This window comes from Manis pentadactyla, chromosome 12 (assembly GCF_030020395.1).
Source record: "Manis pentadactyla isolate mManPen7 chromosome 12, mManPen7.hap1, whole genome shotgun sequence".
Taxonomy (NCBI): Eukaryota; Metazoa; Chordata; class Mammalia; order Pholidota; family Manidae; genus Manis; species Manis pentadactyla.
The window spans coordinates 11,529,070-11,555,723 of NC_080030.1; the positions used below are offsets into that span (position 1 = coordinate 11,529,070).

Here is a 26,654-nt window from a genome sequence, read left to right on the forward strand (position 1 = left end):
CGGGCCAGGCTGGCTCATCAGAGCCCACGGGCCTCCCCAGCCCAGGCAGCGGGGCAGAGAGATGCTGGGAAGGAGCCCCTGGTGCCCCGTTCAGGGCTTGGGGCCCATTGAAGAAGGCAGGGAGAAGCCATTTCACCTTTCTGGTCAGGAGAAAAACTAGAAGTTGTGGTTTTGAGTAAGAAATTTATCACTGGTATTGACCAAGACGATCACAGACAAATTAGGAAATAATATATTATAATGAGTTTTTTACAGACTTAAACTTACTCCATCTAAAACCCTGCAGATTTTTTCCTGAGTCATAGATGGATGAAAAATTTTCCTGGTGCCAGCGCTAGGTCCTGATCCAAGGCTTTATTTTGCTGTAATTACTGTAATAATTTGTGAGGTTGAAGTTGGGTATCTGTACACATTCTCAACCCCCATGGATGTAACTGTTTTTGTTTCTTTTTTTGCAGTTTATTTTTAGAGTGACCTCTACCAGTGATTAATGGCATCCATTAACAGATTGCTTCTTCCCAGTTACACTTTTACAGAGAAACTTATTTTGAAATGCTGGGGACATCTGACTCCTGGGCTGCATTCTTTTCTGCAACTCTGGGCCCTCTATGAAACTAGGCTTTCCTTTGAGGTTTTATTTCTTAAGGGTACATGTCTTCTAATTTTTGTTCTGTACCTAGGTCTGTCTCCAGGAGGTACATAATATTGTTGACTGTTTTTGTCAGCTAAAATAACCCTTGAAGATCGCCATCATCGAAAAGACAAACAACAACAAATGTTGGCTAGGTTGTGGAGAAAGGGGAACCCTCCTACACTGCTGGTGGGAATGTAAACTAGTTCAACCATTGTGGAAAGCAGTATGGAGGTTCCTCAGAATGCTCAAAATAGAAATACCATTTGACCCAGGAATTCCACTTCTAGGAATTTACCCTAAGAATGCAGCACTCCAGTTTGAAAAAGACAGATGCACCCCTATGTTTATCACTGCACTGTTTACAATAGCCAAGATATGGAAGCAACCTAAATGTCCATCAGTAGATGAATGGATAAAGAAGATGTGGTACATATACACAATGGAATATTACGCAGCCATAAGAAAAAAACAGATCCTACCATTTGCAACAACATGGATGGAGCTACAGGGTATTATGCTCAGTGAAATAAGCCAAGCGGAGAAGGACAAGTACCAAATGATTTCACTCATATGTGGAGTATGAGAACAAAGGAAAACTGAAGGAACAAAACAGCATCAGAATCACAGAACCCAAGAATAGACTAACAGTTACCAAAGGGAAAGGGACTGGGGAAGATGGGTGGGAAGGGAGGGATAAGGGCGGGGAAAAAGAAAGAGGGCATCACGAATAGCAGGTATAGTGCGTGGGGGGCACGGGGAGGGCTGTGCAACACAGAGAAGACAAGTAGTGATTTCACAGCATCTTACTATGCAGATGGACAGTGACTGTGAAGGGGTATGTGGGGGGGACTTGGTGAAGGGGGGAACCTGGTAAACATAATGTTCTTTCTGTAATTGTAGATTAATGATACCAAAATAATAAATTAAATTAAATTAAATAACCCTTGTACAAACAAAATGAGGATTTGATTCCACCTTTGGTTGCAGTATTAGAGTTGTTGTTGCTTTCAGGAAAGCTTTTTCAAGAGGTATCCTGCCCTGTAGGGTGGAATGAATCTAAATATATCTGTAAATCAAGCTCCCTGGTAATTTTAAATGATACCTTGTTAAGGAAAGCAGGCGGTTCTGTATTTTGGAAAAGTGAATTCTACCTAAAATTAGAAGCTGTGATATGCTTGGCAGAAGCCAGAATGTGGCTTATGTTCTATTCATTTCCACATTCTTTCTCCTGATTCAGGAACCAGCATATAGTAGTTCCTCAGCACATGATTGTCCTATTAATATTGAATAAATGACATTGGAGGAAAATAAAGTTCTGTGCTTTCATTTGCTGGCATGATTCTGTATGATTCTGCTATAGATTCTTAGCATTGGTTTTAGAATACTCATAGTTTTGTCTTGTTTTAATTTAATTTAGAAGAATCCTTAAAAGTCTTTTTTTTTTATATCGTTAATGTACAATTACTTAAACAACATTGTGGTTACTAAACTCCCCCTATTATCAAATCCCCACCGCATACCCCATTATAGTCACTGTCCATCAGCGTAGTAAGATGCCATAGAATCATTACTTGTCTTCTCTGTATATACTGCCTTTCCCGTGTCCCTCTCCCACTACATTATGTGCACTAATTGTAATGCCCCATTTTCCCCCTTATCCCTCCCTTCCCACCCACCGTCCCCAGTCCCTTTCCCTTTGGTAACTGTTAGTCCATTGTTGGGTTCTATGAGTCTGCTGCTGTTTTGTTCCTTCAGTTTTTTTTTTTTCTTTGTTCTTATACTCCACAGATGAGTGAAATCATTTGGTACTTGTCTTTTTCCACCTGGCTTATTTCAGTGAGCATAATACCCTCTAGCTGCATCCATGTTATTGCAAATAGTAGGATTTGTTTTCTTCTTATGGCTGAATACTATTCCATTGTGTTATGTGCCACATCTTTATCCATTCACCTACTGATGGACACTTAAGTTGCTTCCATTTCTTGGCTACTGTAAATAGTGCTGTGATAAACATAGGGGTACATATGTCTTTTTCAAACTGGGCTCCTGCATTCTTAGGGTAAATTCCTAGAGTGGAATTCCTGGGTCAAATGGTATTTCTATTTTGAGTTTTTTGAGGAATCTCCATACTGCTTTCCACAATTGTTGAATTAGCTTACATTCCCACCAGCAGTGTAGGAGGGTTCCCCTTTCTCCACATTCTCAACAGCATTTGTTGCTCTTAGTCTTTTCGATGCTGGCCATCCTAACTGGTATGAGGTGATATCTCATTGTGGTTTTAATTTGCATTGCTCTGATGCTTATAAGTCTTTTTATTGAAAGGATTTATTATTTCTCATTCATTAGGATTTTTCCTTCATAGACAGTACTATTTTGGTTTATTTCATGCAGATATTTAGAGTGGACAGAGCATGTCATGTACTTACTAGAACCCATTTTCCTCTCCACAGGCCCATTCACTGCCTATAATCTGTTCAGCTGTCTCTGCTCTCTCTTGCTGTGTAACAAATTACCATAAACCTAGCAGCTAACAACAACATGTGTTTATGATCACACTGTGGGTCAGGAATCTGGGTGCAGCTGAGCTGGGTCCTGTGCTCAGGATTTCACAAGGCTCTAGTCAAGGTATCAGCTGGGCTGTATTTCCTGTATGGAGCTCAGGGTCCTCTTCCATCTTGCAGGATTATAGACAGAATTCAGCCCCTTGCAGCTGTAGGACTGACTTCCCTATTTTCTTGCTCTCTGTCAGCAGGGAGTCACTCTCAGCTCCAGGAAGCCGCCTGCAGTTCCCTGCTCCGCCCCTCCCAAGGCAGGGCAGCTGGCTTCAAGGCCAGCAGGTGATGCTTGCCAATCTGCGTAGGGGCGGTCACCGATAAGGTAACATAAGCAAGGGTGAGACTGTGCCATCACCTTTGCCTCTTTGCAAGACACCGATTCTGCCTAAACTTGAGGAAAGAGGTTGTACTTACTGGGGGTCACCTTCAGATGTGTGGTCACATAAATCAATCATACATCATAGTCACTGATGATTTCCCATCAGCTGCTCGATCACATGCCCAAAGAATGTTTCAGCATTTGTTTGCTTCTCATAATAAGCCACAAAAACATTCTGTGAAATTACTTTGTGTGCATTAAAAGGTGGCTTATACTGTATCTAAAATAAGATGTTTTATAAGCAGAAAACTGACCTGACAACAAATATTCCTAGACACCCCTTGGCAAGCCGAACAGCTGACTTCATTCTCTCTCCTGGTATTTTTAGGATTACATTTACAAAAGATAGCGAGCTCTAACTGGAGTCCATTTTCATTAATGGTAACACTGCTTCTACGGAAGGGAAACATTTTAGGCTGACTATCCTGTGTGATCAATTACTGTGTATGTACGAGAAAGCTGACATGTGGGCTTAGATTTACAAAAGACCACATCTCATCCCCCACAAACATTTTTGTATTCGGGGTTCAGAGACATGGACCTGACCCCTGCACCCCTGTTCTTGCCTTTGAAAGGCATCCCACAGGGGTGTGTGGTGAATTTGCAAGCACTTGGAAATGAGGACGCTCTCACATAGATGAACAGCCTAGGGGGTTGTGGCAGGGGCCCGGCCTTCCTCATGGTGTCAGTCATATTTGACTTCCACTGTAAAGTTCCTGATTCTCAGGTCCATTATCTGGCCTTGGCAGAATCTTTTAATGATGGGTGCTTGGATGACAGTGTTACAGGAATGAAAATCATAGCAGTAATTGTTTAAGTACCAGCATAGTACATGCCCAAGTTGTTTACGGAAGGTCTGACACACGCACACCACTGTGATTGCAATTATCCCCGCTTTCTCTCTTGATGATCAGATTCTCCGGCATATGAACATGTGCTAGTGTCTCCTATCTTTAAAAACACACAAAGCCACCTAAAACCCGCCTTGACCCACCCTGTCTTGCTTTGTACCTGGGGTTTGTTTCATTCAGGTGTGAGATAACAGGCATGGAGACAACTTTGAAAAACAGCATTTATTACTTACAATTCCAGAGGCAGACGCACGCCATACCATGCAGGGCCGCCTGGGGAAGCACCTGAGTCTGTCAGGAGGCCGAAGGACGAGGGGAAGGCACGGGTGGGAGCCTGTGTTTTGGTGGGCAGGAATGGGCTAGGCAGGGTAGGCAAGCGTGAGCAAGTTCAAGGCTGGAAAGTTTAAATCATCCTGGCAAGCAGTGGCAGTAGGGGTGGTCTCTGGCTGTGGGGCATCTGGCCCTGGAGTGACTTAGGGCCGGGGGAAATACTCACTGATGCCAAGAGTTAGATAAAGGAGGTAGTTGTGGGTATGGGCTTTGGATTTGGGTTTGCATGTGAAAGTGATGCACTCAGGCGAGCTATTTGCTATCTCTGGAACTCTCCAGGCCCCAGATGTCAAAGCATCATAAAACAGAAAATAAACAAGATGAATGCACATCCTTCCTTTTAGCACCTGCTGCATTTCCTTACTCTCCTTTATGATCAAATGCCAGAGTTTGTGGCCACTCTTCCACTTCCTTGCTGCCTCTACCCTTTCTCTCCCAACCTTCTCTGTCTGCTGAGTCACCAGTGACCTAAAGCCCCTCCTTAGAGCAGCCATAGGTATCTCAAGTGAAATCCACTCAAAGCACAGTTCTCCTTCGCAGGCCCTCCTCCCCCTAACCTGCTGCCCTCCAGTCTCCGCTATTGCACTTAAGTGGATGTCTCCATCCATCCAATTGCTCCAGCCTGAAACTAGTAGTTATCTCCTCTTTCCCTAAAACCATACCAGTTTATCAGGAGGTCCTGTCAATTCCATCCCCCAAGTCAAAGACCTATCTACTACTTATTTCTACTACTGTAACTCTAAGCCAGCAGCATTTCTGGACTGTTCTAGTTGTAGCAGCCTCCATACTGGTGCTCCTGGTTAAATCCTTGCCTTCTAGTATGGTCTCCACAGAGCAGCCACAGTGATCTTTTTAAAATGCAGTTTAAGGATAGGCAAATAGATCAATGGAATTGATTTAAAATGCAGGAATAAACCCATATACACCTATGGCCAGTTGATTTTCTACAAGAGTTACAAGACCATTCAATGGGGAAAGAATAGTCACTTCAACAAATGGTGCTGGGAAAACTGAATCCCCACATGCAAAAGAATGAATTTGGACCCTTACCTTACACCATGTGCAAAAACTAACTTAAGTGGATCAAATACCTAAGTGTAAGAGCTTAACTTATGAAATGATTAGAAGAAAAAGAGGCTTAAATCTTTATAATCTTGAATTAAGCAATGGTTTCTTAGATGTGACCCAAACACAAGCAACAAAAGAAAGATAAATTGGACTTCATCAAAGCAAAAAACTTTTCATCAAAGCTTCAAAGGTCACTATCAAGAAAGTAAAAAGACAATTCATTGTATGGGAGAAAAGATTTGCAAGTCATTAATCTGATAAAGGTCTAGTATCTGGAATATATAAAGAACTCTAACAACTCAGTGATAAAAAGACAACACAAATTTAAAATGAGCACAGGATTTGAATACACATTTCTCCAAAGCATGGCTGATAGACACACGAAAGGATGCCCCATATCATTAGCTACCAGAGAAATGCAAATCAAAACCACAGTGAGATGCTACCTCACTGGGGTGGCTGTAAATAAAAAAGGCAATGACGAGCGTCATTGTTGTGGAGAAATTGGAACCCTCAAAATTTGTGGATAGGAATGTAAAATGGTGCAGCCACTTTGCAAAAATTTGCCAGTAACTCAAAAGTTAAACATAGAGTTAACATATCACCCAGCAATTCCCCCTAAGCACGTGCTCTCACAAAAACTTTTACATGAATGTTCATAGCAGCATTATTCATAATACCAAACACGGGGAAACAAACCAAATGTCCAACTGATGAATGGATAAATTATATCCATACACTGAAATATTATTTGGCCATAAAAAGGAATAAAGCCTGGCACAAATGACTTGAAAGAGCATGAAGACGCACTACATCAAAGATGCCACATACTGTGTGATTCCATTTGCGTGAAATTCCAAAAGAGAGAAATCTGTAGAGGCAAGAAAGATTAGTGGTGGCTGGGTGAAAGGAAGGGAGACTGTAGAGGGGCTGCCCATGGGGACAGAGTTTCTTCTGGGGGCAATGGGAGTGTTCTGGAATTAGTTGTGAGGGCCACACATCATGAATTTACTAAAATACACTGAGCTATATGTACACCTTTATGGGCCAATTTTATGATCTGTGAATTACATCTCAAAAAGTCAGTACTGATAAAAATGCCATCTGTGTCACATGATCACCACTCTGTAAAGCCCTCCGTGTGTCCTGTATTCATTTTCTATTGCCACTCCAACAGATGACCACTAACATAGTGGACTGAAAAACACAAACGTATTGCCTTCTACTTGTGTAGGTTACACGTCCCATGTTGGTCTTGCCAGGCTATAGACGAGGCACTGGCACGGCCCCTTTCCTTTTGGAGGCAGGGGGAGAGGCTGCTTCCTTGCCTCTTCCAGCTGGTGGAGGCCACCTTGGCACAGGCCTTTCCTCCATCTTCAAAGCCAACGGCGTAGCGTCCGTGACCCTGTGTCATCATATCTCTGACCGCAGCTGGGAGAGGTTGTCCACTCTTAGGGACTCGTGTGATTGCATCGTTCCGGGCTGGCCTCCCCATCCCAGGGTCCTCGCCCACAATCACAGCTGCAGACTTCTGCTTCCCCCACAACATAGTCCCAGCTCTGAGGATCAGCACGTGGACATCTGTGGGGGCCATTCTTCCACCGAAAGCAGATCCCATCACAGGTGAACAACAACCAGAGCCGTTTCCCTGACCTACAGGGCTCCTCCCGTCAGCCCCACTTGCTCCCCTTTCTCACTTGATGGCTCGCTCCCTCGCCCCTTTCTCTGTAATGACATGACATCCCGGTGTCTTAAAAAGCCACGTGTGTCCTCACTCTGGGCCTTTGCCCTGGCAGTTCCGTCTGCCTGAATTATTATTCTCTTCTGCCCTTTTCCTGCCTGACTTCTCATTGTCATTCTGATCCCCTCAGATACCTGCCAACTCCACCAAGCCTTCCAGCCCTCACTCCTGCTTAAGTCACCACAGAGCACCTGCCCCGGCTGTTGGGTGTCTTGTCTGTGTGTTTGCTGGTGTCTCTCACCCCCTCTATCTCAGTGGCAGTAGTAGGACCTTACCTGTCTGTGTCTCTGCAACATCGGAATGGTGTGTGGCATGCAGGAGCTGTTACATGAACACCTGGTAGCATCGCTGACACTGGGATAGGGTGCCTGGGGTTTCTGCCTGGGCCCCAACAGCTCTATAGGGCAACAGTGTGAACACAGCTTTCAAATCACTGGACCTTGGCATTTGTGCTTTTTACATTATTTAAATTCACATTGTTTAAAATTCTACATATAAAGGGAAGTGTTTTGAATACTTGTATATTGCTCCACTTGAACTATGCACAAACTGAATTCCTTGAAATGCAATCGTCCTGCCCCTTCATGAGAGATGCTCAATGGGACTGGCAGGCTCCGAGCGGAGGGTCTTTACTCTCGCGGGGAGGGCCACACTTCTCTTCCTCACCCTCTCCTCTGTCCACTCTCTTTCAGAAAGCGCTCGCTGAATTGCCATCGGATGAAGGCTGCTCTCTTCGGTGTGCTCTGTGAGATCAAGAAAAAGACAGGTAGGCCAGCGTGGATCAATGGCCTGACAGCCGTGCACCGCAGATCCTGACTCAGCCCTAACACGGTCGCTGGCCGTCCCCCCCATCACATCTCTCCAGCAGCGGCTGCCTTGCCAGTGCCCCACTCTCTGGTGTATCACACACACGTCCTCCACAGTTTGTAACCAGAAATGCTGTTGTCGGTGTGCGGCAAGCCGCTGCATCCGCCTTCATCAAGACCAAAGGGGCACGTGGCATTCCGTTGTTTTGGGAAAGGAAAAGATGATGGAGAAAACGAATGAGAGCACCACTGTTTTGTGTGAAGCATCGGAAGTAATGCAAGGAAGGCGGTGCCACTGCAAATCCTTTTGATTTAAAAAGAAAAACTATTTTGACTTAATTTCAGATTTGCAGAAAAGTTGAAAAAATAGTGCAGAGGGGTCCCCTATGCCCTCCTCCCCAGGTGCTCTGCTGTCAGCACCCTGAGACCCACAGGGCAGTGAGCCAACCCAGGAGCCTCATTGGCCTCAGCAGGGTGCTGTGCTCTTTAACTGAGTGGCTGGCCTTGTTTGGATTTCCCCCGTTTTTTTGTCCTGATGCCCCTTTTCTGGCTGAGGCCCCACCCTGTGCCTAGTCACTGTGGCCCCTTCCTCTCCGCTCACCTGTGACAGTTCGGGCCTTCCTTTTCCTCCACAGCCTTCACACTTTCGCCGAGAACCGCTCGGCAGTTTTGGGGCGCCCCGGGTGTGGGCTGCCGGCTGTTGCCTTGCGATGAGACAGGCTGTGTGTCTTTGGCAGGAATCTCATGGCAGGGGTGCCATGTCCCTCCTGTGTATCGGTCAGGGGTCCGTGCCGTCGACGTGTCGCATCCCTGGTGGTGCTAACCCCGATCGCTCGGGCAAGGTTAATAGCTATTCCAAGATGGTTTACAGGAGAGGCCACCAGGTAAGACGAAGACGTCACTGAGACCCAAGTCCATCAACAGAAAGGTTGTCCCTTGGTTTCTTAGAGTGAGTTGGTCTCTTGAGGTCAGTTATTTGAGTTTTCTGTGCCACTTTGGAGCACGACACTTCAGATGTGCTGGGGGCTTGTGGAAGGTGTTTATGTGACACAAAGTATGTTTCTTTCTGGGCACGGTTTTAGATCGAGCTGGACGTGTACTTGACGTGGGCAGTAGCCGCAAGCAGCCATAGGGTCTGAATTCTGCTTCACCTCCGGCTGCCTGGCCCTGGCCCATGCCTGAGCCATTCTCTGCCCTGGTCCTCGTCTGCGGGGATGATGGTGGCACTCAGCTCATGGTCACTGAGGTCTGCGTGAGTCCCCGCATTCAAGCTGTGGGCACAATGCCAGCTTCCAGCAGTTATCTGGTGTTGCTAAAGGAGTCTTACCTTTAAGTTTCACCCAAATGCTGTCAGGATGTGATTTTTTTTACTCTTCCTACTGTTTGAGTATTTTTTATTGTGATAAAACATACATAAAATTTACCACTTTACCCATTTTTAAGTCTACAGTACATTTTAGTGGCATTTAGTGTATTCACATCATTGTGCAGCCATCACCACCACCCATTTCCAGAAGTTTTTCATCATCCCAAATTAGGACTCTGTCTCCGTCAAACACTAATTCCCCTTCCCCCAACCCTGGCTCATGGTGCCCACTATTCTACTTTTTGTCTTTATGAATTTGACTCCTTGAGAGACCTTATGTAAGTGGAATTATACAATATTTGTACATTGTGTCTGGCTTATGTCACTTAACATAGTGCCCTCAAGGTTCATTCATGTTGTAGCAGGTGTCAGAATTTCTCTCCTTTTTAAGGCTGAATAATATCCACTTCATGGATGGACCACGTTTTGTTTGTCCATTCATCCGTTGATGGGCATTTGGGTTGTTTCCACCTTTTGGCTATTGTGAACAATGCTGTGCACATAGGTGGGCAAATATCCTTTTGAGACCCCATTTTCAGTTCTTTGGAGTACATACCCAGAAGTGGAGCTGCTGGGTCATATGGTGATTCTATGTTTAACTTTTTGGGGAGCCTCCAGACTGTTTTCTTCAGTGGCTGCACCACTTTACATTCCCACCAGCCATGCACAGCGGTTCCAGCTTCTCCACTTCTCCAGCACTTGTTATTTTCTGTTTTTCTTTTTTCATTATAGCCATCCTACTGGGTACAAAGGGGCAGCTCATGGTGGTGAATAAGATATTGTTTTGTGCTTGTTTGACATTTTAAAGACTCTTTGATGACAGCACATTTTGGAAACCGTATTATTTCAAAGAAATACCTCATGATTCTCTTGGTGTCACTCCTTAAACTGGGTAGAAGCTAACATTTTTTCTTATTATCTTTACCACCACTTCCCTTTTTCATAAAAGCCATCTGTGCTATATTTATGTTCTAATTCTTTTGCCTTCTAGTGCACTTTGCCATTTACAAAACCACGGCAGCCTAAGTGGTCCACAGTTGTTCTCACAGGTTTGTTTGTATGTGTGCAACTTGTTGTTTTGAAACAATTACAGATTTACAGAAATGTTCTAAGAAAGTACAAATACATTTCTCCCTGAAATATTGGAGAGTAAGTTGCTACCGCAGTGCCCCGTGACCATCGCCCTTGTGCATGTGTTTCCTGTGAACATCCTCCTGCCCCGCCTCAGGACAGTCCTCAGGGTCAGGAGCGGCACTGATACACCACTGCAGTGGAGTCCTCGGACCTTATTCAAGCTTTGCTGGTGGTCCCCATAACATCCTTTATGGAAAAGGATAGTTATTGTGTCCCTTGGTCTTTCTCCACCTGGGACAAACCCCATTCTTCTTTGACTCCCACAACCTTGACCAGATACCTGGAAGATCATGGCAGATTCCTCCAGTTGGGTGTATGTGGTATTTCCTCACAGATTTCTGCTACACATTCTAAATGGGAAACGATGTCCTATGTACCACGTGCAGAGGCTGGTCAGTGGCACCCACATCCAGTCTGCCCCCTACTGGTGGCGTTGGCTTTGATCGCCCCAGTGAAACGGTGTCTTTCCGACTTTGTTTGGAAGGGGCCCCTTTCCCTCCATAGTAAGTATTCTCTAGGGAGGCACTCTGTGACCCCTAAATAACTCCATCCCTCATTACATTTTTCCACTTATGTGTGTACTTTGCATCAGGAGAGATTCCTGGACTCCTGCTTTATTCCAGTCAGTAACTGTCACCATTCATCCTGACGCTCAGGTTGTTGCAGGTCAGCTTGTGGGAGCCCCTCTGAGCTGCCCACGTGTCCTCCCGATGTGTCTCCACATCCGTATCCCTTGCGCACCACCTTCCCTGCTGCCATGACATGTTCCGGGCTCGTAGCCTACTCCCCACCCCAGCCGGAGTCTGACCCCTCTCCCAGGAGCCCCAGCTCCCCATGGAGGAGATTGGGCCCACAGAGGACTCCTCGCTGCTAAGGTGTCATTGCTCAGGGCACAGAGCGAAGGAATATTTGCAAGTGCACGCACACCTTCACATCTACTTTTTCTTTATCTGTATTGTATATATTGAAGACCAGGAGTTGATTCCAATGTCTTTAATTCAAGTTCAACACCGCCAGGTTCATTACATTTTCTCTCTTTCCAGATTATAACTCCTTTCTCCAGCTCCTCGGTTTTGTAGTGTCAAGAACCCTGCTGCCATTGTCCTTGGCACATGTACCTCTTTAGTCAGCTGTCCCCCGTCAGGCACACCTGGCCCTCCTCCCTCACGTGGGCCCCTTCGCACTCAGCCCCAGCCCCCGGCCCCTGCCAGGCCACTGCCACGCACAGCTCCCACATGGGGCCCCTTACCTTTCCTGAGCTCCGACACCCAGAGCCAGGGTGCCTCCTCCACAGACGCCCACTTGCCCTGCGAGGCTGTGACAGCGACCCTGAGCTCTGCTTGGGTGCCTCTCCCATGTGTTTGACTCTCCATGACCTGTCTCTTCTGTTCCTTGTTTAAATTATGGGGAGCAGATGTTATGGTGTCCAGCAAATGGAAGCACAAAGGTTGGGCTTTGGAGTCCAGACAAGCTGGCCCTTAGCCCCGCAGCACTCTGTTCCGTGCGCCAGGTGAGCTGCGTGAGCAGCGTCCGCCCTGAGTGACAGCACACCCGAGTCCTGTGGGCCAAGGGAACTGCCCGCAGGGGGATGTGCCAGCACCTGCCCGTCCCCTGGAGACATTGGCTACAGCCACGCGCTCCCTCGTTCTGTCGAATTGTGTGACTTGGCCACGCTAATAAAAATCAGCTGTGTCGGTGCCTCCCACGGAGGTGTACAGGCCCCAGGAGGAAGCAGCCCCCAGCAGTCGGCTCTGTTATCACAGCCTCTTGGATGTGTGGGCCCCTGAGGTTTTTACCAACAGCTTAGCTATCCAAAATACAGAACTGAGTAGTGATGAAAAGCAATTTTTAAAAATAATTTAATCGGCTGTTGTCTCAGGAAGCTGTAGTTCTTGATGGCCTTTTCCCATCAGTGAAATGCTGGAACCAAACGGAACCAGCTCTCGAGAGCTGTGGGTGCGTGGTCTGGCCATATCTCATTTTCTTGCACCCGAGTCTGTATATGTGTGGCTGCAGCTGGCCGGCAGCTTCAAACTCAGCAGTTTCAGGAGAAGAAGAAAAGGTGCATAGCTCCTGCCTTCAGGACAGGCTCAGGGGTCCACTTCAGCCCATGCCGCCCTGTCCCATCCTCCCAGGCTGCAAGGGCACACCCGGGGCTTCAGAGTCACCCTCAGCTGAGTCCCAGGGAGGCCACGGCGCTTGGAGCGAATGCCACACACATTAGATCTGGGCTTTTCTTCAGAAAGTGAAGCTTCCTTCCCACCAACTGGTTCAAACATCAGGGCTCATGATGCATTTGGGGGCGCAGTTGCACAGGGACGGGGCAGCTCCGCTCAGCCTTGAAAAGCGCTAGCCATCCGCTATTGCTGTGAGCTGGGCTGCACGTGAGCTGCCTGAGCGTCAAGTTCAGGGTGACCAGGTGTACGAAACAGAGTCATAGGAGCTCTCTGTGTCCAACCTGGGGGCCGCGGGATTGGTAAGAAACAACATAGCAGTTTAGTCTCAGGACCTGCCACCAGTGGCTGGAAAGTTCTTTTGTTCTGTTTGCAAACCAAGAAGATGATGTTTTACTCATTTCTGGATTATGAATATTATATAGCATACACATATGTTTAGATATGTAACAAACTGTAGGAAGAAACTGCCTATGGGGCATCCTCGTACTGTAGTTCAAGGTAAACGTGTCTGCACGGATGGGCAAGCAGCCAGACAAGCTCCAGCACTCACACACTGAAGGGTGGCTTATCCCCTCTCTACTTACAGCCAATCATGGCCTTCCTGCATGGTTGCTGTGCCCTGCCACACGGGACCCAGGAAGTAGATTAAAGAACCACGCCCAGTTCTTGGTTCTGCCGCGGCTTCCCCAGCCCTGTGACCAGGGAGGACCAAGTTTGGCCCAAAGAAAGCATTTAGGGTCCTGATCCTACAGCCTGGCACCCATGGACCATGGCCCCATGAGCGAGCATGTGCTCCCCACGGGTTCATGGCACTTCTTGATTTAACCCCCATTTCTCACATTCCCCTCTGGCTAAAGTCTGTGGCAGGCCCTGAGGCTAAAAACCAAACCTGCCTGGTGGGCATTGAGGAAGCTTGGGCCTGTGCTCCGGGCACTGTCACCAACCTCAGCCTCAGGGCAGAAGCCTGTTCCTGTTTTGCAGAAGGGCAGAGTGGAGCTCTGGAGAGAGAAGCCATACCCTGTAACCCACAGCCAGGCTGTGTGCTGCCCCTCCACCAGGAGGGGAGGGAAGTGTGCTGTGTGCACGTCTGCAATGGCTCCTGGCCTCTACGAGCACAGGATCTGGGGTGCCCAGCGTTCTAGGGCTCTCCTGGTACCTGGCCCGCAGCGGTCACACCTTACATTTTGCTGGATGAAAAACTTTCTAGGGACTGATACCTCTCCGGTGAAATCCCTTTCATCCTTTTACCGTATGATGTCTGGGAAGATTGTCTGGTGCCTGACTTAAGAACATGAGGCTTATCATTATCATCATAAAAAGAAAGCCATTGTCCCTGTAAGCCCAGTGTGGGTAGACCTTCCTGGAAGCATGTTCCTAGAGCCCCAAGTTCCAGTCATTGCCTTCTGATGCCACCTCCGGCCTGTGGAAGGGGCATGGTGCCTCTCCTGGGGCCAACATGCACGTGCCCTCCCTGCGTGCTCCTCAGTTTAGTGTCTAGTGGCCCTGCCTGCAGCAGTCTCCAAAGGCCAGGGCAGCCTGGTGGGGCACCCTTGCTCCGCAACCCTTCCCTCGAAACAGTGTCTTTCTTGGTGTCTGCAGGAGTTGTCATGAGAACAAAATAAACCACTTTTGGAGAGCTTCAGATTTAGCAGGGAAAACCAAATACTGGCCCAATCCTGTTCCTGAAACCCTTGGGGCTAGGTGCATCACAGAATTCAGAATTGTTTGGATTTTAGGTGTGTTTGTTACCGAGGACTGAAACAGAGCCTGCATTCAAACAGGGACGATTATCACCAGAGCAGGAGCATTCTTACATGCTTGTGTGTGTCAGGCTTTGCCTCCAAATGAACCTGAGTGCCAACTTGTGTAAAAACCTTTGGATCTTGGATTGCAGATGGCAGGCAGCTTGGACATGGTGTGCATAGAAAGCACCTTAAAGAGCCACCCGCGTCCCTGGCAGTTCACGCAGAGGGGCCTTCTTTGCCTTCATGCTGTGACTGTCCCCTGTGCTGGCTAAGAGCATGCCTGGGTCAGTCCCGGGCTCACTTGGTCTCTGAGGAGTGAGAAGCCCCAGAGACGCGGCTCAGCTGGGGGCCGAGCAACCCTCCCTGTGCTGCAGGCGCACAACAGCTGCGTTTCAGAGAGTAAATGTAAATAATTCATGACAGAAGGAGAACACCCTGTTACTTCCTGGCCACTGTTCACTGGCCTGGCTGGGAGCCGTCAGACAGGTTTTTTACCTCTGTTTCCCTTCCTCATCAGCTAGTCAGGGCTGTTGCAACTGCAAAACCATGATCTGTACATTCAGCCCTCTGGCTGGGTCCTCCCAGCAGTTACCCCTTGGGCACTTGTGACTTCTGAACCTGGACTCCTTTTCTGATGGGCTGTGCCCGGGGCTGAGTCCCGCCCACAGCAGTCCCCCGGCTGTGCTGGCAGTGCATCTCCTGGAGCCGGCAGTCCTTTCCCAGGTCATTGGGAGGCTCCTTTCCTGGCTCCCCAGTCTCAGGGTCACCCACGAGTCGAGCCTCCTATTGTGATCAGCACATTGCTCTGCGTAGACGAGAGCTGAGGTCCTTCCCCTGCAGCAGCTTCTCCCCACAGGCCCTCTTTACATTTGAATTAATTAAACCGAAATATAATTTAAGAAGGCATTCCTCAGCCACACTAGCCACATTGCAAGTGCCCAGTAGCCACATGTGGCTGGTGGCTCCCATGTCAACATCAGCCTGGAACATTAGGGAAGTCCCACTGCACAGACACGTGGTCAGAATATGCAAATAGACACATCAAGTCTCATGAAAGACCCAATTCCCATAAGGACCAGAGGAGCAAAATGTTGTCCATCCAGTGGAATCAACAGCAATAGACTATTATTCAGCCGTAGAATGGAATGAAGTCCTGACACACGCTACAACATGGAGGAACCTTGGAAACTTTATGCTGAGTGAAAGAAGTCAGACACAAAGGTCCACATAGTGTACAGTTCCATTCATATGAAATGTCTAGAACAGGCAGAGAGAAATTAGTGGCTGCTAGGTAGGGCGATGGGGAGTGACTGCTACGGGGACAGGGTTTCTTCTGGGGCTGGTGAAAATGTTAGGGGGGTGGTTATCCAACCTCATGAATGTACTAAAAACCACTGAATTATTTGCTGAAAATGGGTGAATCATAAGTCACGTGAATTATGTCTCAGTAAAGCTGTTATAAAAGCAGCTCGAGGACTGAAGGGTTTGGTCTGTCGTAAAGAGTGAGCACTTCCTTTCTGCTGGGACTTCTCTTTAGGGTTCAACCATCGCTGTAATAATCATCTTATGCTTTTGTTTCTGGTTTGTTCTCTGCCTCCCTCCCTGGCGTGCTAGCCCAGAAAGCGGGCATGCCCAGTGTGTCTCAGCACGTCGTGGGCCTGGCACACAGTAGGTGTCAGTAAACTTGGTGATGGCAGGAGAGTCACTCATCTTTCTTAACAGAAAAAGCTGCCCTGCGTTGTCACTTAGAATCTGCTCAACCTCAGTTTCTGGGGCAATTACTTACAGGAGAGTCAAGTCACTGGCCAGTCTAAAAATCCGATTGCCAGCCTGGAAATGGGTGGGACGTGGTCGAAGTGCACATTGTTGGGCTGGTCACCTCCCTGTGTGGGACTCAGCAAAATAAAGATCACACCCTGGGGGATGGTAGCCCAGCTTTGGAAGCTTCTAGACCTCTCTCCACGGCTTCCACAAGGTATTGTTGAGTTGAAATTGCAGGATTTCTTTGAATGAGAAATAAAGTTGTTTAATGCAGACAAAAACCATCCTTAAGTGCTGTTTTCTGAGTTGTTGCTCTTAAATGTTCTCAAACCCTCATAGGAGAATGAGGACTAATTTTCTGGATGCACGTTATATTACAGCATTTTGCTGCCTCTTCTTGTTGCCCCGTTACCACATGCAAAGAAAACAACCCTGAACAAACTGCCTATCATTTTTGTTTTGCATCAGCAGTTCACCCAGTAGTTTATTACAGAATTGCAGAGCTATAATATAGAAATGCCTGAGTCTATTGAAATGACAATTAATTTGCATATTTGTTCTTAGGCTGTGATATACTCTAAGTCAAGGGTTAGTGAGAAATGACAGAAACTTGCGTATTGGTATTCTCCCTCAATTCGATGAATGTCTAATATGCGTGGCAGCCATGATTTCCGAAACTGATGAGTGTTTGATAAAGGAATATTCTTTGTAAAGTCCTATGGGACTGAGATGGTTTAGTGGCTTCCAACAAGGATTTACCTAGACTGCTGCTTAAATGAACTAACCTGGGGGACCCTGCCTCGAGGGTAAATGCAGGCAGCTCTCAGCACCAATGGGCCGTGCTCCCAAAGTGTCCTCATTTAGAGTTACAAACTCAGGGAGTACAAAACAGCCCTTAATAGGCTACGTGAGGGGGGCCCCTGGTCATTCCCTCCAGGCGGTGCCCACCCCAGCTGGACGCCAGTCTGGGGCTGCAGACAGGGAGCAGGAGTCGTTGCTCAGTCCCCAGGCCTCTCCGGTGACTCAAGGATGCCGCTCAGCCTCCGAGTGGGTCGTGTCTGCCATCCTTTCCTTGTCTGTCCCCACCGAGCTCCTGGCCTCATCTTCTCCACAGGCACCTAAAGACAGAGCCGAGGGGAGGCCACCCTGTCCGCGTCTGATGTGAGGCGATGATAAGACAGTGACAGTCCCTAGCAGGCAGGGTATTTCCACACAGCGATGACAGACAGAAGTGCATCTGGGCCCTGGGGTGCGCAGGCCGGCCTCTGGGAAGTGTTTGATCTGGGCCCTGACTGATGGGACAGCTCGGCTTCCTCGCTGGGAAGGGGCCTTGGCAGCAGGAATGGCTTGGTGTGCCAGGCCCAGGGAGAGCCAGGCTGGAGCTGAGGGGGCGAGGGGAGTGGGGGTGCCGGGGGTGTCCCAGGGCCGGGTTCTGAAGCACATGGGAGCTTGGGTTCCCTGGGGAGAGTCGGGCCAAGGGCAGCACCTGCTCTCGCCCCTCACCTTCATGGTGCGGGCTTCCTAGGCCTCCTGCCAGGCGTCTCGCCAGGCATCCCAGCACCCCAGCCCCTTCCCCTGCCCTCGGCTTCCTCCTTCTACCGCCCAGTCCCGCCCACGCACACAGAGCCTCCGTCGGCACCCCACAGCCTCGGGAACCCTCCTCCAGTTCCCACGCTGTGGCCTCCGGTGAGGCTCCCCTCCCCGGCCAGGGAACCTGGTCTGCCTTCCCTGTGAAGGCCCGCCTGAACTCCCTTCCAAAACCCAGAGCAGCGCACCCCTGGCCTGGGTTCCGGCCACATTCACGGTGTTCCCCAAGTTGGTATCCTCAGGGCTTGAGGGGCCTGCCTCCCCACTGAACAGATCTTCCCGTAGGAAGGGGTCTTCTTCCTTTCGAACTCCGTCCTGGCCCCTTCCCCTGCTCGTGATGCCCCGGAGTGAGCCTTTTGACTGTGCACAGGCTTTCTCCCAGTGTCCCATCGGGATGAAGGAAGCCTTCCCAGGCTCTTCCCAGGTGGCAGTGCCATCTCCACCCCGAGACTGAGGACAGTAATGATGCAGAGGGAAGCGGGCATCCTAGGGCCATTCCCCAGGAAGGCCGCTTCTGGGCTGTTCTGCATCAGCAACAACGGAACCCCACAGCTTTAGGTACAGGACTGGGGCGTCTTGGGGAGTTGGTACCCAGAGCCGTGGCAGTGCCCCAGGTGGCTGGCTGTGGCCGTGGAAAGGGTTTTGGCCCACCATCACCCAGCACTGGGGTGAAATATAACCAAGATGAACTAGATAGAGGAGGAGAAGGAAAGGAAAAATAAAGCAGATACACAAAATAATAAGCCCAAGAGTCTCATTAGGTTCAGCAGACATAAAATTACTCTGTCACGTGCCTCCCGTGCCTGTGTCGGCCTCCTCACGGACAGGCGGGAACCCAGATGCCACCTTTGGAGCAGGCTTGCGCTAGATTAGCTCAGAACTAAGCAAGCTAAAACCTCACCCTTTGTACCAATCCACCGAAGAAAACCGCCAGGAGAAGGGGAAGGCCTGGGAGGGGACCCCAGGAAAGGGGGGAGGGCCGCAGGGTGGCAGCCCAGCTGCCCGGACCTGTGTGCACACAGGGTCTTTCTCAGACAGAATCAGGCTCCACGACACGCAAGTGGCGCAGGGGCCGGCAGACCGCAGCACTGGTGAGTGACGTGCTACGGGAACAAAGCCCTGGTCTGCTGCTGTCTGGGGGCTGCTTTGGTGCTGTGGCAGCAGCAGAGCCGTGGTGACAGAGCCCGTGTGGCCCACAAAGCCTGAATGAGTTACTCTCTGGCCCTTTACAGTCTTCCTGTCTTGGCGGGAGAGGGATTTCTGGAAGGGCAGGTCTGCAGAAGTTCTCTGAGCTCAGGGGAAGAACCGCATGGGGTGCAGGGGCATCCCTGGGACCCTGAGCCATGAGCTGATGGGGTCTCCCCAGATTTCACTGAATCCTCGTGCATGTGGTTCCCAACTGAAAGAGGCCACGTTACCAGTACAGACTCACTGGCGGAGTCTGGATCAAACCGGTTTCCCTTAAATAGCAGCGTAGGTGGCAGGCCCGCTCCAGGAGCCCTCTGCAGAGTTTGATGACCCCCTAGGGTGGAATGACCCTGAGAGGAAGACTCCTGGGTCCCAAGCCCACGCTCCATTGGTGTCTGTCCCTAAGGAGGCCTTCGGGACACCCAAGAGAGAGAAATAACAGAATCAGAAGGGGCAACCACAGGCCATCGAGGCTGTCCCAGTAGCTGGAGCTTTGTTGTTTTCCTTAAGTAGTTGGTGGTCCGTGTTCAGAAGGCTGTTTACCACCTGCCAGGTCCTCTCATATATTTAGGGAGGAAACTCCCTCACATAAGAGGACAGGGGTTTCTGAGATTCACACCTTGCCAGACTTCCTTGTAGAATTACCTTTGTTACCTTTACTTCTTCGACTGCAAGAGAATCTGGAGCTGGCGGAAGCAGAGCTCGAGTTCAAGAATGAGAACAGGAAGTGTTAACCTCAGCGCAGGTCTCGTGACCCCGCTGGGCTTACCACCGAGGCCCTGTTCACGCCAAGATGTAGCAGCAGGAGACCCAGTTCCCTGGGAATGGCGGCAGCCACTTGTCTCCCCGAGGCCCCAGCAGACGCCCAGCACTCAGTTAGTGCTCAGCAAGTGGAAGCAGGTCCCCAAGCTCTTCTTCCTCGTCCCGTTTCCACCTGCAACTGCAGAGGAACTGGTGGTGTCGCTCCCAAATGGGCACTGGGCACAGGGACTAGGGTGGCCAGATGAGAGCAGCTCTGGGGGCCAAGTGTAAGCCGCGGGCCCTGACCTGAGGCTGCAGCACCAGCCCGGAGGCTGTCGGAGGGCTCCTCAGGAGGCAGTTTGGTGACATCTCAATCAGCTTCAGCACCCCTTCCATCCAGATGGTGGGTGGTGACACCCCACATGTGGGTGAGGGGGGCCAGCCTCCCATTTCCCCGCCTGAAGGCCCAGGGCCCTGCGCACTGGGGGCAGCAGGGAAGGAGTCCCTGGGCGCATTTGCCCAACCCAGGCCTTATGTGATCCCCTCCCATTGGGTGCCCAGGGTAGCTCCATTCACAACCACGGGCTGGGGCGGCTTAAACCAGGTATTCATTTCTCATGGTTCTGGAGGCTCGAAGTCCAAGGTCAAGGCTCCGGAGCCAGCTCCTGGTGAGGGCTCTCTCCTGGCCTGCGGATGGCTGCCCTCTCACCGTGTCCTCACCCCGGGGCATGCAGAGCTCTCTCCTGAGGAGGCACGGTCCTACAGATGAGGGCCCCACCTCCGCAGGCCCATTTAACCATCCGTCCCCTCCTCACGGCCTCAGCTCCCGCTGTCTCACTGGGACTTAGGGCTCCTCAGTCCACAGCAGTCCATGGGGTTTCTTACAGAAAACATGTGTTGATATTCATGATTTTATTTTCACTGTTTGGTTTACTGGGGTTTTTATCACCCTCAGGAAGTTGGGAACACAAGGAAATCTGGCAGTTTGGTGGGGGGCTGCCTTTATTTTAGATCCCTCCTCTGCTCCTCAGTGCCTCCTACAGACCGTGTCCCCAAGTGACTGGTCCCCGAGGCCTCCTGGCCGCCAGAGGAGGCCCTGAGGGGAGCTGAGGACACTCTGAGACGCTCTGAGCAGTCGACCAGAAATGAGCTTATAATCAATGGTAATGAGCATCTAATGACCATAATTAGTCAGTGGTGGTGCACAGGGAGGACAATTATAGGCAGGAGGCTGGTGGGTGCGGGAGGAGCACTGCCGGAGCCACGCTGCTCGAGCTGGGTAGCAGAGCTCAGGCTGGAGGAGACCCCCACAAAGCAGGGGCCTTCGCAGCTGGCTCCCCCTACTACCCTCCTTGATTTTGTTATTCTTGTTATTCTCCATTATACTGTTGGCTTTGTTTTTGCTTGCATTGTTGCCAAGGGCTAAGCTGACCTTTGCTAAGCAGCACGGAAAGGAGAACATAAACTTCCCAGAAGCTTCTCAGGACAGTGGTCCTGAAGAATGGAACACGCAGGGACCAGATGGCGATCTAGGCGTAGAATACCAAAACCTGCAGGTAGCTAGCCAAACATTGACTACCCCATCTCCACCTAAGTGGGATTGCCCCCCTTTTTTGTAATGCTAGTGAAATTAGTGATGAAGAGTTTTATAGGAAAATTAGAGAAATAGAGTTATAGGGGAATACTGAATAGAATAACCCTGTCTGACACTTAATCAATCTTCCCATGTTTTCTTCTATTTGCTACTTCTATAGCTTTTCTTCTTCCTTCCTAATTACAGCCCTTTACTAGAATTCGTGCCTCATATGTGAAATTACCAAGTACCATAATTCTTCCAAGTGGTAAAGATACCTCACGACAAGGGCTGGGCCTGGAAGCCACAGGGCATAAATCTGCAAAGAAGTGAAAAGCTAACATTTTCAAAGAACATTACTTCTCTCTCACTCACCAGCTTTACATCTCCCTGTATGGCCCCGGAAGATGACTGGTTAGCCGGAGACGGGTAAGATTCCTCAAGGGAGGAACAACCTAAGACAGGCACAGTCGCAGGGGGGCCATCAGGTGAGAAAATGGGGGCCAACAGAGGTGAGGCTTAGAACCTCACCCCCCCTGTTTTGAGAGAAATCTTCTACACCTGTGAATGTTTTGTTGCCCTTGTTCAGCTTGGATTAATACCTGGTCTGTAGGCACAAACCTGATCATCTACAGCTGCCTTCTTACAGTTCTAAATCATGCTTTCTATCTATATTTTGCATCTACCTACTACATCAACATTTTATTAGATTCACATATAAAGTATAAAAATTAAATGAATAATCATATATCATATTTGACTTGATTGTTTATAGTTTAAGGTTTGTAGTTAAAACAGGAACAGTTTTTATGATATGAATGCTCTTGCATTGTTCACCACGTAAGAACTTGTTCAGTCCCTACAGTAGTGGAGTCATGGAGACCTGGGTAGCATATGTCAGGGAGATTTTAGTATCCACACAGAAGAAAGAGAAATATAGATAAGAAAGGGAAATTTAGTTTGCTGCCTACTGTGCCCTATAAAGGGGTATAAGGTGAAGATATGAGTTTATGATTTTAGATTGATTATAAATTGATTAAAGCCTCTAAGAATATTTTTGTGGGTAAGAATCCTAGCTAACTGTGGCACTAGGTGACCTGTATTGCACCCTGAGCTGATAGACTCCATAGTTGCTGCTACATACTGCACGCTCCTACGGTCACATGCACTACTTAGAAACTGTGTTGCATAGAAATGTAAAACATAAAAGAGTACATGTTGCTAGGAAAAGTTTCGGTCAAGGAACAGAAAATGATATCACCTGTCTAACACTTGACCAACCCTGAATAGATTAGAAAGAAGAAGAAAGAAAAAAGCCTGCCTATGCTTATTAATCACTGCCTATACTAATTAATCAACAGAACAATAAAAAATAATCATATACATGTGCAAAATGGTATAAATAAAGCTGTCATCAGCACTTTGTCGAGAGACCTCCAACTGACTCCGTGTCCTGTCTCTCCATACGCCGACTCCGTCCTGCACCTTTGGGCATCCCACCCTTAGGCTGGAGCTGGACTCCTGCAGAGCACAGCACGTGGGGAGACCAGGGCTGCGCTGCTGGAGGTATGGCGGCTGGGGCGGGGGTGGGCTGGGGAGCGCTGTGCAGGCAGGTAAAGTGAGGTCTAAATGCACGCTCTCCACTTTGTGGTGGTGACCAAGGCTCAGGGGAACTTTTATTTTAAGCTTTACTCATACATGTACATTTGCAGAGATGTCCAACCTTAAAGGAATAAAGTTTGCAGCATGTGATTTCTTGTCCTAGCAGCACCTCAAGGCACACACACGCTTAATGCCACAGGGCCCAGAGCATGACGGGCATGTCATCTCCTTATTCCTGGACACAGGAGCAGTTTCCCTGTTCCGCAATCACAGGCAGTGTGGCAATGTGCATCCCATAAATACGGCATCCACCAGTGTCATTGTTCTTATAAGGACAAATTCTCAAAACAGGAATTTGGAGAACAAAGGGTAAGAACTTTCTCAATGTTAACCAGCATTCAGAGCTCCCCCTCAAAACAAGCTGCACCTTTGTTTTTCTGGAAAATCAGAACTGGATGGACGTGGTTGCCTGCTTCGTCATTCTCTGCCTCCTTCCCCTCAGGAGCCCCCCACCCCGTCTCCCACCTGCCCCTCTCTCTGTAGCCAGAGACAGTTCTTCTGTTGCTGAAGAAGCAAACAAAACACAAGGTCCCCAAGACCGCCTCCTTGCCCTGAGCTCACCCTGTAGCCCCTGCAGCAGCCTCTCTCTCCCGGCTTCTCTGGAACTTTCCAGTCAAGTGCTATCCCACCATGCCCTGTAGCTTTGCAGAGGTAGTGGCTTCTCCTAGTGACTGAGGGGTTTCTCTCCCTGTGACTGCTTCCGGTTCTCCCCAGCCTGCCCAATGCGTCCTTCTGTCCCCTCCTTTGCCTGTCCTGCACTCGGGGCACAGCCTTCTCAGGTAGAGCTCCAGGTACAAGTGGATATGCACAGATTTCCCAGACACACACCACATGCGGATGACATCCGAATACCTACCTGTCTCTCACCCGAACCATTCAGCTCAGCGCTGACACCCAGTAAGCAGCTGGACTTCTGTGCTCAGCCAGGTCAGGCACCAGGCTGACGCCAGCTTTTTGTCCCCCGGCATCCACTGCACTGCCCCCAGGAGCCCCGGAGTTGTCCTGGCCTCTCCTCTCGCACATCCACATCCAGTGGCCTCGGACCCTGGGGGCCTCCCCAGGGCCTCCCCTGCCCATCCAGCCCTGTCCTTGAGCAGGTCACCCTCAGCCCAACTGGGACGGCTTTTCAAGTTGCAGGGCAGGGCCACTTGTCTTGTTCTCTGCTTAAAACCCCTCAGTGGGTTAATTCACCTTTTCTGGCACCTTCTGGAACAGGCTTTTCCTCCCTGACTTCATAGCAACAACGCCTCCCGCCAAGCGCACCTGCACATGCACAGCAGATGCATACCAGTCTGGCCATGTGCCACCGCCAGGCATTCAGGCCCCGCCAGACCCCGCCCTGCCCTGCCCGCCTGCGTGCACCCGGCTGTGGGTTCTGCCTGTGCAGCCACGCTGAACTGTGTGGCCCATGTGTCCCCCAGAACTGCACTCCAGGGTGACACCTGGGCCCGCACTTGTTACCAGATGAAGTCCCTCTCCCCTCCAGGGTGCCGTGAAGACCATTCAGACGTCGCGCCAGGGCTGGGATCTGCTGTGCTTGTTTTTGCTCAGGTACCAGCCACTGACTCAGTCCTGTCTCTCTTATGCAGTGCTGAGCGTCCCTGGCATTCAGGAGGAGGGTCCCCCCAGTGCTCAGCTCGTGAGGCTGGATAACATACTGCTGGCTGGGGGTGTATCCAAACTGGAAAAGCGAGGAAGAGGAGGGCCGGGGGCAGCCGGCACAGCGACACCAGGTGGCTGTCCAAATGACAATAGCCTTGAGCACTCTGACTACAGGGCCAAGCTGTCCCAGATCCAACAGATTTTATCACTCTGAGCTAGAGAGATGTGAACAGGTGATCATTCTGCAGGGAAGAGTTTCTATCATGTGAATGCGCATTTGTCAAAGCAAAACATGGAACGCTAGTGGCCTTTCTTCTGTGGCACAGGCCAGGGAGTACACGCACTGGGTCTCAAGGCAAAGGTGGCCGGTTTTCCTGGAAGCCCTTTGCATTCATTGCTCAGTAGCCAGCCTGTGTGGGAGCCTCAGGGCAGCAGGTGGCAGGCCCCGCATAGAGCCCCAAGCCAGCCGGCAGGGCAGTCACAGGCTGGCGTGTGTGTCCCTACCCCAGGCCTGCCATGAGTTCACCACTCACGTCATCAGCCTTCTCCAGAAGCAGAGCAGGGTGCAGCCCGTGTCGCCCAGGGAGATGGAACATATGGTGGGCATCTTCCACGGCAAGTTCAGCCCCATCCAGATTCAGCTGAAGCAGAGCGCCTGTGAGGCTGTGATGACCCTGCGCTCACAGTTCTGCGACGTCAGGTCGGGCCCTTCTCCCTGCTGCCTGGGACCCTGGGGCCAGCCCGAGCAGCGCTGGCTTGGGGTTACATTCTGGTGTGTCTTGGATGGGGGGCCCTCCAGCCACAGGTGTGGCCCTCACACAGCCTCCTGGAGGGCAACAGAAATGTTGACCCCCTCTAATCTCCGGTGGGGGTGAGGGGACTGTGCCCAAGTCCCAGCGCATGATCACTGGCCAAGGCTGGCTGTCTTTGCAGGCATAAGCAGCAGAATTTTAGCAAGCAGGCAATTGAAGTGCTGAATGAGTATTTTTATTCCCATCTGAGCAACCCGTACGCCAGTGAAGAGGCCAAAGAAGAGCTGGCCAGGAAGAGCGGCATCACAGTGTCCCAGGTGCCGGGCTGCCTCTGCCGCGTCCCCCTGAACCTGGCTGGGGTGGGGGTTCAGGCCAATGAGGACACCAGGGGAGTTCATTAAATGTGCGCAGCTTGAGGCCCCCGAGGCAATGGCGTGGGGTATAGAGCATGGTGCTCAGTGATTGTAGTCATTACTGTTTAATATAATTCTTATCTCAGAGGGACATGCTGGGTTGCATAAGAGAGGCGAAGTTGGGGTTGGGGATAAATGTAGGAGAACAACAAAATGAGGACTTGGAAGGATAGACCAGCTGGTGCTGCAGTTCCAGTTCAGCTACCACAGGAGGAGCTCAGGGGCCCGCACGCCTGCAGAGTGGGACAGCGGCGCAGGCTGGAGGCAGCGCCTGGACGGCCTCGCAGCACCCTGGTTGCCTGGGTCCCCTGTGTTCTCAGTGAACTGGGGAGGAGCGCTGGGGAGCCAATCTCAGAAGGTCTTGAAAGGGGAGCCAGAGGCCGGGGCGGGCACCGGCTCACCCTGGGTCCCAGTCCAGACCTGGCAGGAGTCCTGGTCATGTCTGACCACTATCCCAGGAGCAGTGTGGTGTCCTCAGCACCAGCTCCAGAGCTGAAGTTAGGGGCCCCGCCTCCGGAGCGTCAAACCCAAAGCAGCGTGAAGTGTGGCAGCTCGTTGGCCTCCATGAGCGGCTGTGTGGAGAAATGCA

At 50.0% G+C, this 26,654-nt stretch overlaps 1 protein-coding gene across 1 annotated transcript in view; it reads left to right on the top strand.

Moving 5' to 3' along the window:
• Positions 1 to 26,654, top strand: part of PBX4 (PBX homeobox 4) — a 38,432-nt gene that overhangs the window by 7,163 nt on the left and 4,615 nt on the right. Inside the window, 5 exon segments of the mRNA XM_057490028.1 lie at positions 8,251 to 8,324; positions 24,888 to 25,102; positions 25,104 to 25,133; positions 25,410 to 25,600; positions 25,834 to 25,969. Coding sequence (XP_057346011.1) covers positions 8,251 to 8,324; positions 24,888 to 25,102; positions 25,104 to 25,133; positions 25,410 to 25,600; positions 25,834 to 25,969 — 646 coding nt within the window.